At 43.1% G+C, this 20664-nt stretch overlaps 1 protein-coding gene across 1 annotated transcript in view; it reads right to left on the bottom strand.

Moving 5' to 3' along the window:
- The window catches only part of LOC144729302 (zinc finger protein 385D-like), an 83514-nt gene that overhangs the window by 53099 nt on the left and 9751 nt on the right, over window positions 1-20664 (bottom strand). Inside the window, exon 2 of the mRNA XM_078609462.1 lies at window positions 10586-10719. Within this exon, the coding sequence (XP_078465588.1) occupies window positions 10586-10719 (134 nt within the window). The remainder of the gene's footprint in view (window positions 1-10585; window positions 10720-20664) is intronic.

A 20664-nucleotide genomic window follows, 5' to 3' on the forward strand; every position in this document is an offset into this window, starting at 1 on the left:
GTATGCAGACATATAAACCGCACGGCAGCATGAAGGTAAAGGTGCAGCCCTGCAAAAGTGTGCACTCATACCTCTGCAATCGGAGGAACCTCCACTAGAGGCTGCTCTAGAGAGTGTATTTGGCCTACTCTTCCATGCTGACCAGACGTCTTGGAAGACATGGCACATGTACACTCTACATCACCACACTAATACAAAAACAGTGATCCCCATATAGCCTTAACAAACTGTTGGGGCAAGTGCTATTTAACGAGCACCTAAGAAGGCCGGCACGGCACACTAGGGGGTGGGTCGACAGCACCATGCCCGGCCGCCTTTGTTTCCCCAGTGGTGATGTTTACACATAGCACCAAGTACTCATTTAAGGCTGAGTCGACCTAGGGGAGGCCCAGAACCAGTTCAGATACTCGTCACTGGTGTTGGCCATGAGCGGGAATCGACGACCGCTCGAAACATCGTAGTTTTTTGTTATTTTGTTATTTTCTTTGAACTTATTTACGTGACTTTACCGAAAGACCCAAGAATATGAATTCCTGCAGTCACGAAAGCTTTAAGTCAAGGTCACCAACTCTTCTCGATGTACACACTCCTAGATTATGAGTTTGTACATTTTTGTGAACTTGTTGTACGTGACATTAGTTTGTTCCTAATGTTCTCGAGCCTCACTTTGTATTTTCCTTCGTGAAGTTCTTCAATAATTTAGGTCATTTCGATTAGTTGTGGTAATGAATGTCATGCATACCTGAAATGGTTAATATTGTATCAATTTATATTATGATTTATTCTCAGACGTGGTTACAATGAGGCATGAATTTCTCCATGAAAACATTTATGAATGTGAAAGTGTCTGGAATATATTTATACAAAAAAAAATCCCTATTGGTTCTATACGATTAAATAAGATATATAGTTTTAATAGTAACATAAATCCCCTTGTCTATTTTCCAAGTCACTTGTTTCATTGTGGAAGCTATTTACATCGACTTTAGCATTGGGTATCATCCACAGGGATGCTGAGCCCCAACACAGAACAAACAAAAAGTCAAATTTTAACTTTTGTCTTTAGGGCGTTTTACACAAGAGGAAAGTGAATGCGTTTAAAAGACCCGGGTTTGTCTAAACCCGTCATGCTAAAACCAGGCTGCTTCGATTTGTTTTTGATCTTTGTGTGTAAACCTGCTTGGGGTTAAATCGACTCGCATTAACTTGTATACATCTCTTGGTTATTTCGGTAAAGTCACGTAGAATGGAAATAATAAAATAATAAAAATAAAACATAATAAAATAATTCTCCCGACGTTTCGACCATAACGCAAGCAGCCGTCCTCAGGTGAAGAACAGTCTGAATGTCTTCTCGACAGAAACTTGTATACAATCAATCGACTCGCATTAACTTGTATACAATAAACGGGCTGTTGTGAGGAATTGTTCAAAAACTTGTAGACTTGGACAGTCATCATCTAACTGGTTTGTTATCTTCCTCGCCGGGTACGCAGGAGGTCGTGGGGGTTCGATCCCGACACTGACGACTGAATATTTGGAGTTTGCATGTCTCTCTCGCCGTGGTCGCGTGGATTTTTTTCTCCGGGTCCTCCGGTGTTTCGCTCCACATTTAGAAACACGCGTTGAGACTATTTCGATTATTTTGCTGCTATAAATGTCCAAATGATAAGCTACTTTGTTGAGCTATCATTTGTGGCCAGGTGAGCTTTGCTTGGTAGGATGGGGATGTCAAGGCGCTCTTCCCCCTCCAACCCAGCTTAAATATACGCTGCCAAGCTTGGTGGTGTTCATTCAGACGCTGTCTTTCCGACAGACCTGTTCTTCACCTGAGGATGGCTGCTTGCGTTGTGGCCGAAACGTCGTGAGAATTGTATTTTATTATGTTTTCTTTTTATTATTTTATTGTTTCCCTTCTACGTGACTTTACCGAAAGAACCAAGAAGACGAGGATGGGGATGGTTTAGTATTTGTTTGTGTTTGGGTGATTTGTTTACCTTTCCTGTACTTGGCACTCCTGTCGTGTTTTTGTGTTGTTTGTTGTTGGAACGTTCTTACCCACCCCTACTGGACATCTGCGAGCTTCATAGCTCATCAGATACCTCCAGGATAAATACATATTTTTGGCAAGTATTTTCAGCCAAACAAGTGTGGGCTCGCTCGGTAACGAGCAGGCTAACCGGCAAATTCCTCGACATCACGGTAATAGCATAATTCATGGAATAGAGATCATTTAGCAGGCTGTGGTGGGTTTTATGCAGCGTTTTTCATTCTGCATTTCTGGACAGTTGCTGCATATTTCACGTTGTTACAGTCGCCCGTAACACTAATAAGCAAACACGCTTATGAAAACCAATGTATCTTGTATATTGCTTGCTGATTATTATTGAAAATAATAAATTCCGTATTTCCATAACAAGAATCGCTCTCAAGAGCCTGACAATTAGGAACGTAATCAAAAACAAATAAACGTATAATGTGTGGTGGATAATGTAGACAGCAAATGCAATGACTGTTCATTTAGACAATTCATTGTTCAAGGCAATTAAATATTTAGGCAGGGAAATGCCTTTACCTGTCCAAATGTTCACAAATCATCAAGATTAATGTCTTTGCATCCAATTGGATTTATTAAAAAATTATTTTACTTAAGACCTATTTTGTAATGTGAATGAAGCTGGTGTTTTTTTTATATACTGAAGCAAAATACATTATTTATACTCATCATTTGTATGTATATATCCAAAACAGATGGAGATGTTTCAAAGGGTAATTGAAACTTTCATTATTCTTTAACTTACATTTAAGATTTTGGTAAAAAAAAAACATATAGAGTGAATAAGCCTGAACTCTGGTGCAGGACCTGCAAATGTTGCTTCTAAAGAAATTAGTTTTCAGTCTAGATTTAAAAGTGCATAATTCGTGACTGACTTAGGATGCGAGCACTCATGGGCGGAGTTTAGGGGGGGGTGGCGTCATGGGGGGGGCGGGCAATGCCCCCCAAACTGGGCACCTTAATTAATTTATTTTCAGTAGTTTACCGTTAACATAAAAAATACATGAATTACTTATAAGCACCCACGATTCCTAATGCAATGGACAAAGCGAACCCCTGCCCGCCCCAAATATAGAAGTCAAACTCCGCCTATGCGAGCACTGAATCTCAGCAACACTGCCTTGCTGCTTGAACACGGTCAGTGCGGTCTCCTCGAGCCGCATAGCAGAGGTCGCAAACGGGTTTTGATTCCTTACTCGTACCCGGCCGCACCAGGGTCGCAAACGGGTACCCGTACCCGACCGTACCCGTACCCTACCCGTACCCGGCTGGGTACGGGTAGGGTACGGGTATCGGGTACCTGATTGCGACCTCTGGGATGAAGCCATGTTGCAGGAGCGGGTGGGTTGATTCTAGGAACTTGAATTGTGAGAAGAGACGAGACGTTGGGAAATGAGTGACAAACAGTTACTCGCCAGTGACTCACGGCCTGCCCGTACCCGGCCGCACCAGGGTCGCAAACGGGTACCCGTACCCAGCCGGGTACGGGTACGGGTATTGGGTACCCGGTTGCAACCTCTGCCGCATAGTCACGCGATAAAAGGTGAACATTTTCAGTGTGTATATTCCGAGAGACAAACGTTTCCTACCGAGAAGTACGCAAAAAAAAAATGGAAAGAAGCGAGTTTTTGTTTCAAACTTTGAAGCAACGGCAGTTTGGTCTTGATAATTAATTAAAATCAACCCGCAGGGTCCATTGGAAATCCACGCCAGAGACAATGGCGCAGTAACCACAGCTTGATGCAATTGTGCCCCTCTTAAGATTTCGCTGCAGCCCTGAAGCTAAAACATTTACAATCAATAGATCCAAGATTTGTAATGCACATGCCAAATTTAGAAACAAAAGGCTGAGATGGAAGCGCGGATGGGGTTGAGAATATTTAACTAAATCAAGTTATATTATTGGTTCTTTCGGTAAAGTCACGTAGAAGGGAAACAATAAAATAATAAAAATATAAAACAATAAAATGATCACGACGTTTCGATTGAAACGCAAGCAATCGTCATCAGATGTGAAAACCACAGCAAGAAAATTTGAAAAAAGTGGCGTTTTTTTCTTAACGTTAAGAAAAAACCGCCACTTTTTTCAAATTTTAACGTTAAGAAAAAACCGCCACTTTTTTAAATTTTCTTGCCGTAGTTTTTACACCTGGTGATGATTGCTTGTGTTGCAATCGAAACGTCGTGAGAATTTTATTGTTTTATATTTTTATTATTTTATTGTTTCCCTTCTACGTGACTTTACCGAAAGAACCAAGAATATGAATCCCTGCAGTCACGAAAGTTTTCAATAAAAATTTTAATCAAGTTAATGAGAACAGAAACTAATTATTTTAAGGTCAGCTCTTAAAAGCGCCGATCGTCAGGACTGAGCAGACGTCATGTGGAAAAAACTGTTCCAGACCACCGGGGCTGCAGATGAAAAATAATAATAAGTTACTCAATCCCTGTTAGATTTGCCAATCCATAAATAGACTGAGATGATAGGTACAATAAAATAAATTAAGCTTAAGAAAAGTTATCCAAATGTATAAACATTAAATTATGAAGCTGTGATACATCACCTTTTAAATACCACACCATGTGTTACCGAGATGCATATTATATATGAGTTTCACTGCACGAGTCAATTATGGCTACGACAACGATGGCAAAAAAGGTAAAAACATAGATAGGGGGAAAATCCAATATGAGAAACTTTAAACGAAGTTAAGAAAGAAATAAAGCGATTTTTGGTGGAGCAATATCTTCAAGCTTATAAGTTGTCCATAAGAGATTCCAGTGGTGACATTTCACACCTTTCACAACAAATTGTGAAATGTACAGTATAGAAAAAGTATTGCACCTGCGTATTTTATGCAATGCTTGTATCCCGTGTTATTTAAAAAAAAATATTTTAATGTTCACATTTGTTGTTTAGCAAGCAGTAACACTTTAACATTGTCACGCATATTACAACCGTTACCATGCATTCACGTTCTTTTGTTGTTGTTGTTCTAAATTCACTTGCAGGGAATGATTAAATAATCTAATAGAGAAGCCTGCAAAGTTGGGCTAAAGATGTTACACGAGTGACGAAAACGTGATCTACCAAAAACGTGACAAATTCGCTGAACAACAGGAATTCATTGTTGGAGGGACAATGCAACACATCCCTATGTCTTGGGACATTATTTTACTCTGGACTGGGATAAAATAATAATATTAATGACAACATGAAGATAGGGGTATGAGAGTGCAGCTTGGAGCACATTCTAAAAATGTAATTTGAGACTGAAAAGCAACATTGCTATGTGCCTAAAGAGGGATGGTTTCAATAATTGCATATTACCTGCTTTGAAATATGAATTGAAAACATGGGCACCGACAAAGAAATACAGAACAAGCGCTGAAAAAGTATACAAAGCAGTGCTCATGGAAAACATGAATGCTGGGAATTACTTCTTTAAGAGGAGAATGCGGTTACGGAACGAATAGAAAAAAATTAGACCTCATTTGCTATTAAGGGCGGTATTGTGCACAGGCAGGACACACACATAGCTGTAATTGATAATAGTGGTTTTCCCCTTTTTCTGGCAACAAAACTGAAACCTTTTTACGAGGAATCATGTGTGCATTAACCACAATACTTGTGGTCAAAATGCAAACAAAAACACACTCTGATAATAAATGCATTGTCCTTGAAACTGATTGGTCCACACCAGAGATGGCTTTCTTTTGAGCCTCGTCCTCTGGTCTAGCACCAATTGAGACGAGGCTCAAAAGAAAGCTGTCTCTGGTGTGGACCAATCAGTTTCAAGGACAATGCATATATTATCAGAGTGTTTTTTTTGCATTTTGACCACAAGTATTGTGGTTAATGCAGACATGATTCCTTGTAAAAAGGTTTCAGTTTTGTGGCCAGAAAAAAGGGGAAAAACCCTATTATTATATTTTGGTACTGGCAAAGGAGGTATAATGATAGAGCTGTAATTGCTTTATTTATTTTCTTACAAATTAAAACCTTTCGCCTGGAGATGGAGCATCTTCGTTTGCAAGGGTGTCCAGGGTGTTGAGTGATACGTACGTAGCAAAGACGTAATGACACAGAAACATGTTTTAAACTCACGGGAATAAAAAAAAAACAACGAGCTAATGTTTCTCATGATTGCTTGCCACGCTGTGTGTGCAGTACAATGAATGCACCACGCTTCCGTGAGATTCTCTAAGTGTGCCCGGAAGACAGCAGCTGCATTTATAGTTTCTACCCAATTCATATCTATACGGAGGAGAATACGTGAAGTCGAAGACTCTCCGTGATGAGTAACCATGATGCATCGACATCAGAGGCAAACATCACACGTTGTCTCCCGTCAATCACGTGCATGGCACACGAATTATTCAACAACAAATACCTCTTCAAATCAAAGTGCAGTGTCCTCGCAACGCTGAGGAGTTGCAGGATTACAATTTCACGAAAAATACGCAATTATGCACTTGGGACAACGTCGTGAACGGCTGTAAGCAACATCATTTCCGTCATTGCTTGATACACACCGCGACATCACGTCCTTGGCAGTTCCCACTTGAAGTGTATGAAGCAGCGGCAATATGGCCAATGGGGATGGCCAAGAGAAGCAGTCCATGGAGTGGGGATTGGGGCGTGAGTCTGATGGCTTCGCTGGGCAACGTCGGCTTTTCTTTCCTCTCTCCTCCAGCGTAATCTTCCAACAACATCCCGCTGCTTGTGTTAACAAGACTCATGAAGACACATCCCCGGGTCGTAATCTCCGTTTTGAAACATAAATCACGCAATATATGCGTACTGTGTGTATATATTTTGCTCTCGGTGAAGGAGCATAAATCATCACGTGAACTCCGGTCCTCGAACAAATGCGGTGGTCACTGCATCGCGCGCTGTCAGATGCGCTTCTGCGGCCGTCTGGAACGCTCTTCCTTCAGATATTAGGAAGCCACTGGAGCTATGCACTTTTAAATCACCTAGATTGAAAACTAATTTCTTTTGAACTGCTTTTTGTGGTTAGTTTGTTGTCCTTCCCCAGCACCTATGAATGAATAGTATCATTGATTATGTACGGTGCGAAAGAAGTTCAAAATACATACATTCCGGTATTACTTACTAAAGTGTGTATTGCATTAAATAATGTTTTGTTAGCATTTAAATGTTACATGATACATACGTGTAGACAAATCAAATAAAGTTAAATATTATATATTTCCCCCGGGACACATGTTAAGTCTTTCTTGAGGCTCATGGTTCTTTCACAATGTTAAGCATCTCATGGGCATGCTATCGATTCTCACAGTGTTTGTTGTTATTGTTTACCTGTTGTGAATAACTCACTCGGCCCCTATTTGCCGCAGTGCACCAGCGGCTGTTGCGGAAAAGTGCTGTCTTTACTCACAACCTTTCTATGAGACAAAAGCAGGAAAACTAAACAAAAAAACTAAACTATTTTTTATTTTACCAAGTAAGGGCTCACTGAGCTACGTAGCTCTTTTTCACAAGCGGCCTGGCCACAAATGATAGCTCAACGAAGTGGCTTATTACGTGGAAATTCACAGCAGCCAAATACTCTGAATGCACGTTGATTATAAATGTGGAGGGGAAAACCGGAGGACCCGGAGAAAAATCCACGCGACCACGGGGAAGAGAGACATGCAAACTTCAAATATACATGCGTCAGGGTCTGGATCGAACCTACGACTTCCTGTATACCGGGCGAGGTAGTTAACATACAAACTACCCAAGGTTATTGTGGGGGTTTCTCTAAGTGGTGTGCATTCACCTATTGCTGCTGAGCAAACTCATTTAGTAACCTCACCCCCCTTTTCTCAAAAAGTGAACTCCCCCTTACCTGTCTGACAGTTTGTGCCACAATATCTTGGAATTTACTCTCAGTTTCTTGGGGGTTTTTTGTCTCAGGTTCCTGCCTTTTTTTCTCCAAGTGTTTTTTTAACAGGAAGGGTCTCATTGATTTGACCCCTTTGGGATTGACATGTGTACCGCTGTATCAGAATTGGGGTGACATCATGTGTAGGACATTTGCTGCTGCAAGGTTAACTAACGTCTGACACCATGTGTGTGTTTTTTTATCTAAAGAAATACCCCAGTTTTTACTTCCGGGATGCGTTCCTGAAAGGCGCGACGACGAATATCGAAACAACGTAAATCGAAGCGATTTGCAGGGCAGTACGTGGAGGGGAAGGTTGAGAGGCAACGGATAACGAGACAGGACGGACGATGCTGTCAGCGACGTAATTGTGGGGATTGAGGCAACGCAAATTAGGTAGCGGTGTTAATAATAAAGTGACGACGTATTTGCGAAACGACTTAAAAGGGGAGACGTAAATCGGGGTATTGCTGTGTTTATATTTTGGGGCCTCAATGTTTCAGAGGTCTGTGTCCAATGTTTAGCTCTCAACATTAAAGATTTTAAATCAAAGGCATCACAGCGTAAGAAATGCACGAACATCCAAGGGAAACTTTGTTACAGTATTACCGTTACTGTTTACAGGCTCCTTATATAACAAGCAGCATCGTGAGCATTTGTAAACCAACGTTTAATTGAAAGCAATTGGAACACGATGAAATCGCACAATTATATCTATGTGAACCTATAATAAATTGTGTGTGCATGCGCTAATGAGCAGGTTTGCATTATTGTATGACAATTATACAAAACCATAGGCGAGCGTGTGTGTCTGTGCAATGGTGGTGTCATGGTTAACGCACTGCGACATGAACCCGGTGATCCGATTCGACTCCCGCTCACAGCCAGCATCAGTGGCGAATATCTAAAGCGGTCCTGGGCCTCCCCTAGGTCGACTCGGCCTTAAACGAGTATTTGCTGCAGTGCATAAACATCAGCACTGGAGAGGCAGGTGGATGGGCGTGGTGTTGGTCACCCAGCGCCTTGTGTGCCGTGGTGATCTTCACTTCCTCCAGCAGTCTGCTAACGGCTATGCGGGGGAGTCTGTCTCTTTTGTGTATGTATGTATGTGAATGTGCGAATGTGCAGAGTCGTCGTGAATACTAGGCACGGTGCAGAAGAAGTTCAATATAAATACATACATGCACATTCTTGTAAATCAGGATAGTGAACCTTATTCTGGGTATGCTTTCTGTTGACATGGATTAACACATTCCTGCGGAGGAAGCTGGTAGGAACGTTGAGTTGCTCGGTCAATGGCCAGGGTCAACGGCGGCGTGGTGTTTCCGCAAATATGGCCGACTGTGAGGGCGGGCACAAGCCGGCGTGAGTAGGTTAAACGTTGAGTTTAATAAGGGCACCACGGGGTGACCAGCCCCTCCCCACCCAGCCCCACCCCTCCCACCCCCCACCCAGTCCCACCCTCCCCACCCAGCCCCTCCCCACCCTCCCCACCCAGCCCTTCCCCACCCCTCCCCACCCAGCCCCTCCCCACCCCTCCCCACCCAGCCCCTCCCCACCCTCCCCTCCCCACCCAGCCCCACACCACCCTCCCCTCCCCACCCAGCCCCTCCATCCCCACCCAGCCCCTCCTTGCACGACGGATGAACACAATAATCCCCTGTGGGCTGGTGTAACCAGGAGGTTTCTACCAGTAAAATGAGCATCTGTGAAGACAAAGGTTGCCTGGTGTGATGCAGGCAATACCAATCTCTCAGAGGAAGCACTCTCCTTCATTTATGAAGTTGAATGACGGTATTTCATTGTGTTTATAGGTGTTTATATGTGTGTACATGTGTGTGTTCGTGTGTGTGTGTCCAGGTTGACTTAGCCTCAAATGAGTACCTGGTGAGGAGTGTAAACATCGCCACTGGGGAGACAAAGGCGGCCGGGCGTAATGCTGGCCACCCACTCCCTCGTGTGCCACAGTTCCGGCCTTCACAGGTGCTCTCTAACAGCACTTGCCCCAACAGTCTGTTACAGCTATATGGGGAATCTTTGTCTTTGTTTTGTTTGCGGCAATGCTAATGAACAAACAATCATTTACGCGGCTCGTGTTGGCAGCTGCGAACCCCCACATGCGCTCAACATGCACTCTGTTCTGCTATAACGGCAGTTTGTGCTCCTGAAGAACACCGAGTTATGGAAACATCGCGTTATAAGCAATAATTAATAATATAGGGTAAAGCGCAGTCCGCGATAACACGGCAGATGCATATGCAGGCTGAATAAAGACTGAAACGCTTGGGTAGCATCTACAAGCATCCAGCAGCATCCCGCCTTGTAGTAATGATGCGTCGCCCAGACAGCCGTACAACCGCTTATTCCTGCTCAGTGTGACGTGATTCTGTTCGCTCAATCGCGTTATATCCAATTGACATCGGCGTTATGAAAAAAATTGTTCTCTAATAAATTCATCCCGTTTCTATCCAATTCGCTTTATGAAAACCACACGCATTATGGGAGAACGGACTGCGCATGTAGCCGTTGGTGCAATGCACGCACGCACGGGTGTACACGCGCATTGACTCGCGTCACCGCCACTTAGTGGCGAATGCCGGTCGCGGTTGTTGTTGTTGACTGGCGTGCGACTCACGGCGTGGAAGTTGCTGTAAAATCCCAGGGACGCAAGCGGGAAGTTGAAGAAGGGCTTCATCGCGAGGCCGGAGCGCAGCATTGGCGCGTGAGCCCGCACCACCGCGGGCATCCCGCCTGGCTGGTACGCCCCAGCTAGGGCAGGAGTGGGGCAGATGAACACAATGCAATTGTAAGCGACTGTCGTTGTTCAAGCTTCATGATGCTGTACTGCACATTACCCTGGCAAAGAGGCATCTCCTGAGTTGCCAAGAGATGCACAGCAAGCGGAATGAATTCCGTCAGCAGGGGGATTGTGGGTTACCATCCCCACCCCACCCAACGCCCCTTCGCATGCGTTGGCTTTGTCAGGGTACTCCGGTTTCCTCCCATGTGAATAAACGCTGAATAATGGAGATGGACAAATATCCCAATATAGGACCGCAGAGCTCGGGCAATTGTTGAAAGCAATTCTGCCTGCTTTAAAACTTGTCTTTGGTTTGCTGCACCTCTGAAATAATTATCTCTCTGAGAGAATGAAAACTGCACGTTAGAAATTATAAACTATTATTTATCTTTTTGTCAGAAATACACTTTGACTTGATGCTCATATTCCCATTTTCTATCTGGGTATACATATATATACACCATAGTTGCAAATACAATTTTATATTAGTGTTGTCCAAATGTTTTTTCTTTTTACAATGTCAATATTATGGATGGCATTAAAACCGCTAACACACTACTTTTCATGACCGTGTTTCTCTCTCTCTCTCTCCGGGCAGGCAAGGCTATAGCCCACACACCATTTGGCCAGCCGGGCAGACTGCCCAGAACTCCGTTGGCAGCTGAGAATGGGAGGCAGTAAAATGAATGTTGGGGACGTGTGAGCGCTGCAAGCGTCGGTGTGCGTGTCTGTGCGCGCAAGCAGGCCCATGCAATTCACCGTGGGCACGTGCCGACACATACATATTTTTACTGTGCACTTGGTCCGTGCCCTCATTAACGTGTAACTGCATTCATACGTTCCTACCTGCATCGCTAAAAGATCGTGTAGGCTTGCGTGTGTTAATGCGTACATTTATGTATGCACATTTGCTAGCATGCATGTGGATTAAATGCACGCATGTACATATGCTTGTGTATATAATTGCGTGTTGCATTAATTGCTGTGTATTTCAGCATTTAGAAATAATTATTCCGTATGTGCCTGGATGCAAGGTTTTTTTTTTATTACTTGTGTGTGTAGTGGTTACCACGCTGCGCTATGAACCCAGTAACCCGGATTCGATTCCCATTCACAGCCACCATCAGTGACTGTTATCTGAACCGGTCCTGGGCCTCCCCTAGGTCGACTCGGCCTCAACATGAGTACCTGCTGTAGTGCGTAAATATCGACACTGGGGAGACAAAGGTGACCGGTGTGGTGCTGGCCACCCACCCCCTCATGTGCTGTGCCGGCTTTCATAGGTGCTCACTAACAGCACTTGCCCCAACATTCTGTTAAGACTAAACGGGGGGAGGGGGGGTCTTTGTCTTTTGTATCCTGTATATGTGTTTTTGAGTTTGTGTCAATGTGTCAGCACCTATACTCGTGGTTTTGGTGTTCATGTAATGCCCAAAAACAACATGCTCTTATAGCATAATTCTAGCATATGGCTGAAATCGTGTATGCCACCTATTTTTGTTTTTGCATCTACGAATTACATGCGCAGAACTCTGCATCTCCATGTGTGGCTGGTCTGTTTGGGACGTTGGAGCTGGCACCACACTTAAAACATTGTTCCTTAGAGAAATTTAATATTTAACAAAAGAAATCCAGTAGTTAAAAAACATCTGTTATGAAAACACAAGTAGCAAATTCCAATAGAATCGATTAAATAAATCGACGAGAATTGATTTGGGACACTTCTTGTCATCTAAATGGCCGATTCAAGCCACTCACCCATTTACAAATACAGGCAGTCCTCGACTTACAAACACCCGTGCTTATAGGCTCCCCCACTTACGAACCGTTCAACTTACGAACTGTCTCAAGAACTAATCGTCTTCGTAAGTCGAGGACTGCCCGTACGGGATTGGCCTCGTGGAGAGAACGGTCGATCGTCTCTTGGCGAATTACAATGTGGTGTTTCAAAGATATTTGCACAAGGACAATGATGATGTAAATGACTTCTTCTCTCCCCAATACTGAGCCCGTGACGTTAAAATATTAATTCCGATGGTGGCGGAGAATATATTTATCATGATAGCGATTATAGGCATTGGCTGATGATGATCAGGGTGATGCACCTTGATAGACGCAGGACGACGATGATTACAGTGTAGACATTGGCTGGCTGGCTGGTGGTAACGAAGATGGATGACTCCACTCGTTATTAAAAATTGCACCAGAAATGGACACCGTTTCCCGTCTTTCGAAACTGGGAATCGATCCAGAAAACGGTTGCCGTGTGTCGTTTGACAACCCTAGTTTGATGCAGTGTTTTGATTTGTGCTAAACGTACCCTGCAGCGTTGGCGAACGGCTCCTACTTATAACATCTGGCATAATATAGCAACATTGGTTTAGAAAGCCTGGCTCCGGTGATGAGACCCAGGAGGTTGAAGCCAGTCCAGAATGTGCCTGCCGAAAACAAATGCTCTGATGAATCATTGATCTTAGCGGAAACTCGGGATTAAAGAGAAGGCTTTTGTTCACTTGTGTATTGCTGACAGTGCTTCACGACCAGCGCATCTTCAGTTTTGATGCAGGGGTTAACTCGGGCTGTCATCCCTCCATCGAATTCCAATGGTAGTATTAAAAAGAGAAAAACTGGCTCACGCCATGGAACTTCCCGAGTTCGATCTACCCAACCCGAAACAGCTGCAGAACAGGGCAACGGAAGATGCGGTCACCTCCATCATTGATGGAAAATGAGAAACATTCGGCAATGTGACTGCTGCGGTTAACCAGAGCCAGACCATGGGTCACGTGATCCCACACTCTGACCCCTGCGCTGCCGGTTTGTTGTCCTTCCCCCGCATCTCCGATTAGCACAGTGGGAAAGAAATTCAACATACATACACACATACATGATCCAGCACTGCCATCCCCTCGCTGCCGATTCAATATCATCGTCAACCATCAAGGCTCTACAAAGGCTAATGCATGGCCCTATAACCTCAATATACACATTCTTCATTGCAAATTGCACCTTACCATACAAAATAATAACCATAGAAATGAAGAATGTGTTCCACCACTGGCTCAATGCCAGCAATGAAACCGAATGCTGCAAAATGTCTCTCTTGAGTACAGAGAGATGCTTCGACTATAAGTTTTGTAAATACTGTAGGCCGCTTTCAGAGTTATTGCCATACCACTCGAAAAAAAGGCAGGTCAATGCAACTGAGTTTCGTGCTGAATTATTCCCGAGAAAGGAAGGGGAGGTGGGAGATGCAATAAACCTGAACAGCACCTCAGTGATCCTGCAACTTTCGCCTCACGGGATGTGTGAAGCGTGAAACGCATTTACTCAATCGTCACTGACCCTCTTCAATCAACGGCAAAATTCTATTCACAACATTCATTTCTGACTTGTGACCAGTCATCACCGTCATCATCATATGTTGCGACGCTCGTGCACATTGCATACGCTATATTGTATACGTGCACACTACAAAAAAAAACATGAATTTGATCTCAACGGCATTTTATATTTTTCTACAAACTACAAAGATGTGTAAAGAATTCAGCTTTCGTAACGAAGAAGCTCATAACGGAAAAAGTACTGTGTATGTTACAATTTCCAACGGGGATGTTCAATTTGCAACTATAAAACAAATGTGGAGATGCTATGTAAGCCATACGTGTGCCTCAAATTAGATTGTTGTGTCTAAATGTAAATTAGATCTTAGAACTATAGTAGTAGCTCCATTGCAGGTCAATACCAGGTAGCACTGCTGCTGCTGTCATGCGTGCCACATTAGCTGCGCTTTATTTGTTCCAAACTTAATTTAGAGTCGAGCAAAGTTTGGAACTTGCCCTGTATCCGTCTCGGCGAGACCACGACTGCTGTGTTATGACAGGAAAGTGTGTCCCTACCCTGTAAATCCCATGCATGGAATATTCATTGAATGAGGACTGGGTTCGCAAGCAGCCAAATGAGCACGTCCAGTGTCTTTTTAATTAAAAGACATAAACAAGCAAGATGCTATTAGCATCTTGGCCAAGTGATTCCCGCTTTTGGGTCACATCCAAAAGGCGTTGAGCTGTTCCCAGGCAATTTATCAGCCCCAATGGCGGGCAGTGAGTGCTTCAATGCAGCAAACGTTCCATGGTGCTGAGTACGCGTTAATATGATAAGAAAAACAGCATGCAAGATGTACCGTAACACACGCATTACTCACACTACACTTTAATAACCATTCACGGCAATTAAAGAGTTTAAGTGCGCCCATCCACGAATGAGCGATGAGCATAACTCGATTCCATTGGAGGTTCCGAGATATGTTGGTGGACATTTCACAGGCCTACAGAGGGTGTCGTGGCCAGCACTGTGGACTTCCAATCCAGAGGTCACCGGTTCTAGTCAATATCCCAGGGCGGCAGTTAAAATAATGTGGCACCTTCCTGGAATATTCCCGCCACTGTCCACCCAGCGTAATAAACAGGTACAACATCACAGTCTCGACTTAAAGCTTTCGTGACTGCAGGAATTCATATTCTTGAGTCTTTCGGTAAAGTCACGTAGATAGGTTAAAAGAAAATAACAAAAAAAACTACGACGTTTCAATGGCAACACACGCAATCGTCATCAGGAGAAAAAAGAGCGGAAAAACTGCTGAGGCAGCCTGTTTTGAAACCTCCAATCTTTTAAAACAGCCTGCCTCAGCAGCTTTTCCGCTTCATTTCGAGTGTGCAACATAATTAACTGCATGTAAACCAAAGTAGTCTCAATTTAGATCAGTGGTTCTTAACATTTACTGCAGCCTTGCACCCCTTGGGTTCTCAATCGTAAAAACACGAATGTTAATAAACACAGGGTTTGATGAAACAAAGTAGTTGTACTTACGTGCCCATGCTTAATTTGTGTTACAATAATTTACCTTTCGATTTAAAGCTTTCGTGACTGCAGGGATTCATCTTCTTGGTTCTTTCGGTAAAGTCACGTAGAAGGGAAAAAAAAACATCATTAAATTATTCTCACGACGTTTCGGCCACAACGCAAGCAGCCGTCCTCAGACAGCGTCTAAATGACGCTGTCTTTCCGACAGACCTGTTCTTCACCTAAGGATGGCTGCTTGCGTTGTGGCCGAAACGTCGTGAGAATTATTTTATTATGTTTTATTTTTATTATTTTATTATTTCCCTTCTACGTGACTTTACCGAAAGAACCAAGAAGATGATTTACATTCTAAAAAAAATCTGCCCCATGTCTCACACCCCCAGAAAGGGCATCTCGCAACCCCAGGGAGGTGGTGCACCCCAGGTTAAGAAGAAGAACCACTCATTTAAATTACAAGGGACAATTCAAGATAAAATACCCTGCAAAGTAAAATAATCACTATCCATGTAAAAAGCAGGCAAAAAAATATACCCATAAACTATGTACTTACAAAATCTAAAATCTCCATGGCAGTAGGCAGTGAATAGTGCTAAAAGATTATTATTACATTGGAGAGTTACGTGTTAGCACACATTGCCTATGGGAGCGTTCAATTACAAGCACGGTCTGTACCGTGGTTTGTTTGTCACTGGTATTCAAAGAGGTTTGGTTAAACGCACAACGTAAGCAGATGCTTTATTATGATCTGCATCTGACATTTACTCACAGCACTTATTTCAAGTGAAAGTAAATGTCAGTCATATTTCCATAACTGTAGTGCTTCTAATTGTAAAATATATTAAACATAGGTATTGCGAAATTACTGCAACTAAATCAGCTGCAAAGGTTATTGCTTATTAAAATTACGTTTTATTTAAACCCACAAGCAATGGATTTGACCTTTTAGCTACTTTATAATGAATCTTAAAAGAAATGTGAGTTATGCATCGCAAACAAATATTTTACGGTATTTGCCTTGTACAAAGTAGTAACTAAAATTGCTCCGATTAAAATCTACATTGCATGCATAATACTGTATCGCATCGACTCATTATATCCATTCGGGACCTGACTTCAATAGCAAGACATCATCATCATGGCCAAAGGCATCGATGCCACCACACCTCGCCAAAGGCGTTATATCCTCTGTCAGACCCGGCAGATCCGTTCTCTCCGGCAGATCCGTCCTACCAGATCGTTCTATCCTCTGCCAGATTCGGCAGCTGCTGCACAGAAGACAGTCGACCTCCTCGAAGATCGGCCCGAACAGTCTCCCACAATCTGGTCTGAGGTCTTCCCCTTGGGCACCAGACTCATGGCGATCATTCTAATGCCCGTATTGGCGATCGGCCCTCCTCCATCCTACACAGACGTCCAACCCGGCGCAATGTTGTTTGTATCATCCCATCTTCAATACTGACCTGCCATGTTTTTGCCTGGACTTCTTCATTGCTGTATCATGTCTTGCTATGAAATTCCCAGCATCCATCTCAGACACCTGTGCTCAAATGGCAACAACTTATTTTTGGCATACGTAGGGTCAAGCACTTTGATCCGTATAGACTCAACTTCTCTTTCAGAGTGCTTTCCATAGTCCATCAAAGAACCTGCACTGCTAAAGCAATGCGCCTTTTCCCCCCCTCCTCACAATCCCTGATGGGCATTGCTGCCTCATGACATAAAGTCCCTACGTTGTGGAGTAAGCAAGAGAGAGGGCCCGCGACTTAGTTTTGCCACGGCAAGAGAGAGGGGCCGCTAGAGTGCGGCAAAACAATTTCAGGTGAGAGCATCGGAGGCAGGTTTTGCAGTCCTTGTGAACCTTATAAAAGAAGAGGGACGTCATAGCCAGAAGGAGATACACTCTTGGATGGCTTTCACACAGAGTTGAGAGAGCAGCAGAGGTTCTAGGCCCTGCTAGTACGGAGGAAGGATGAGTGAATAAGTTTTTAAACAAGAAAAGACATAGACACGGCTAAGGAAGTTAATCAAAAGCTGTGTGTCAAGCACAATAGGGAAGAGCAGAGTAGGAAGCAGGCTAAGTTGAAGGGGTCCACGTCTACTTATTGGTAGAAGCAAGCAGAGCAGATGGAACATGCTTATAAATTACCGCTGCATTTTGAGCCACCTAAACGTGACTTCCCCAAGAGAGAGGGGAGGGAGCCAGTTTTGAGGGTGCGTGGGGAGCAGGGGGTGAGGTGGCCAGGCGTGGTGCTGGCCACCCACCCCATCGTGTGCTGTGCCGGGCTTTATATGCGTTCGCTAACAGCACTTGCCTCAACAGTCTGTTACAGGCTATACGGGGGATCTTTGTTTTTGAGGTGTGACCGAGCTTCAGATAAGACCGACACTTGGTAACCTGGAATCAGGAGGAACTGCGTGGACTGGGCATTGAAGTGGTGTACACTCATTGTCAACATGACCAACAATGTGCTCTCAAGGTCCTGCTCTGAAACAAATGGGTGGTTCTTCAGCCACATGAATGCATGATGGTGTGGCAAGAATCCGCTCACATCCAATGCTATGTCATGTCACTGCTGTATATAAAAAGAAACACCTCTTTAACCCTCACTCACATAACCAACTGTTGGCTTGACAGTTGGATATGGTCACTGCCTGGTCTACTTTAAATCCTTAGGTATATGTATTAAATACAGTTTAAAAAACACACGCACACACCCTAAAAACTATAATAAATGATCGACAAAATCCATCGTTCATTCAATACTTGGAAAAACGAATTCATCACAGAAGCCAGGGCCTCACAATAAAAACAAATATCTCAATACTGCGCGCATTTCAACAACCCAGAAATCTACTCACAAACCAAATTGGAACTGCCAAATTATTGCATTTCAGAATGGTAATCGAGAACTCAAATAAGACCCAAGAAAAATTGGCCTACAATTAATTCCAGAAGACATCTCACAAAGCTCACTTTCTCTCTCTCTCAAAGAATGATGAAGACATTGCAAGTAAAAATAATAATTTTCTACGCCTTTAATTTTTTATTATGCGTCTGCAACAGATGCTTTAGAAAAATAAAGTTCATTGTATTTCTAGATTTGAAGCTTTTGTGACTGCAGGGATTCATACGCTTAGTTCTTTCGGTAAAGTCACGTAGGTAAAAAATGAAATAAAAATTAATAAAAATAAAATAAAATATTGTTTTTTATTTTTATTAATTTAACATTTCTTTGTCTTATTTTCATGACACAATGAAACGTTAAAGTGGATGTCTACCGTCTTCTACTTCAAGTCTTTAATCCACCAGGAACTTTAAAATCTCTTCTCATTAAATCCTCGCTCAGCTGTTCCTGTTGGCATGCCATTGTTATTGTAATTAGCTCTGCTTTCTCTAAATATCCTTGTGAGCTATTTGCCATGAGCTTCAATCTCATTGCATTCCCTTGTGAATCCTAGACATTCGCCAGAAAAAAATGCAGCAATTAGCTTTGAATTGTTGATTACTCAAAAACACTTGTATAAACGAATTATAATTACAAAGTAAAATTATTTCAGGATGGTAATTGATCATTCGTACAATCACATCTCCAAAGCTCCCTCCCGCGTCCACCCCATCTCTCCCATTGAGCCTCGCTGTAGATGATGAAGGCATGGTGGGTAAAACAAATACCTTCATGCATGCTTTGAATACACACTATTGTATTTACAGTGAATTCTTTTGGAAACAGTAGCTTATCACGTAAGTTACATTTATACACAGTCAAGATCAATCAAACTACAAACGCTTGACTGTTTCCTTTCTACTCGGAATCTTTCGGCAACGAGATTTGAAAAAGACCTTGCGTTGTTATTTTCACGACTCAGCTAGTTATAATGGCATGCTACCATTATTTTTGACCTCCCTCACTTTCCGTGCAAGACAGATTTTTTTTTTTCTCCACCTCTTCCAACTCGGAACAGAAAGCAAGCATTTGTGTGTCTTCTAATTTAAAGCCGTGATGGCATCTTATTGGCCCAGAGCTGCTGGTCTTTGTGTTGGCTAAAAGGAGATGGATAACAGCTACAACATCTCCCCTGCCGAATAGCAAGAGTCCTTGGCAGAGACGAGACACTGGCGTGCAGTATTACTGGGTCTTCTTTGCACGAATAACACAGTACTGTACTGTTATAATACACAGTGTATATTGGAGAAGTCAGTTTTAATATCTGCCACACCACCACACAGGCTAATGTTTGTGTTCCTCGTTGTGTATTGCCTTACAGTTTCATAATACACTAGAGAGGTTTAATAATTATTATACAGGGTATAGGGGCCGTCCATAAATGACGTCACTCACCTGGGGGGGGGAGGGAGTCAGACATTTGTGACAATGTGTGACGAGGTGGGGGGGGGGGTCAAAAATCGTCCAAAATCGCGTGACGTCATTTATGGACGGCCCCATAGAGAGCTACACATCAATCAGGCTGGGTGGCGCTGTGGCACCGACCACGACTCATAATTAATTGGAAGATTGTAAAATAAAATACTAGCCGGCAATCGCATCAGCCAATCATGCGTTCGGGATTATTGAAATGTGTATCACTGTTCTGAGAAGTCCACAATAATCCTGTCTATCTACAAGACTGAGCCGTATTTGGAACGTTTGCCCTACGATGTAGGGCTGCCAATAACCATTCTCATTTGAGCATGGATATTTGTTTTGGCGCACAATATAAATCAGTGACGGTGTACATGCTGATCCATTTGTAGATGCGCAACGGATTTCCAACGACTCAATTACTTTCTTCTCAACAGGTGATTTCGTGCTGTGAAAATGACGGCTCATTAACTTACAGAAAATACATTTTAAAGAAAAAAATACGTTTTGTGCCGATATTTCCCCCTGTGATGTTAGGGGGGTAACTATGCATGTATCAGCCTGTATGTAATCTTAACTTTAGAACGTGTCTCTGTGGGTGCAACATACCCGCTGAGCTGCACGGCCTCCGGTTGCTGGATGAATACATTACAAAGTGCTTGCACACAAATGAACCGCAAAATCTTGCTG

This window comes from Lampetra planeri, chromosome 2 (genome assembly GCF_965212315.1).
Source record: "Lampetra planeri chromosome 2, kcLamPlan1.2.h2, whole genome shotgun sequence".
In the NCBI taxonomy this organism is placed as follows: domain Eukaryota; kingdom Metazoa; phylum Chordata; class Hyperoartia; order Petromyzontiformes; family Petromyzontidae; genus Lampetra; species Lampetra planeri.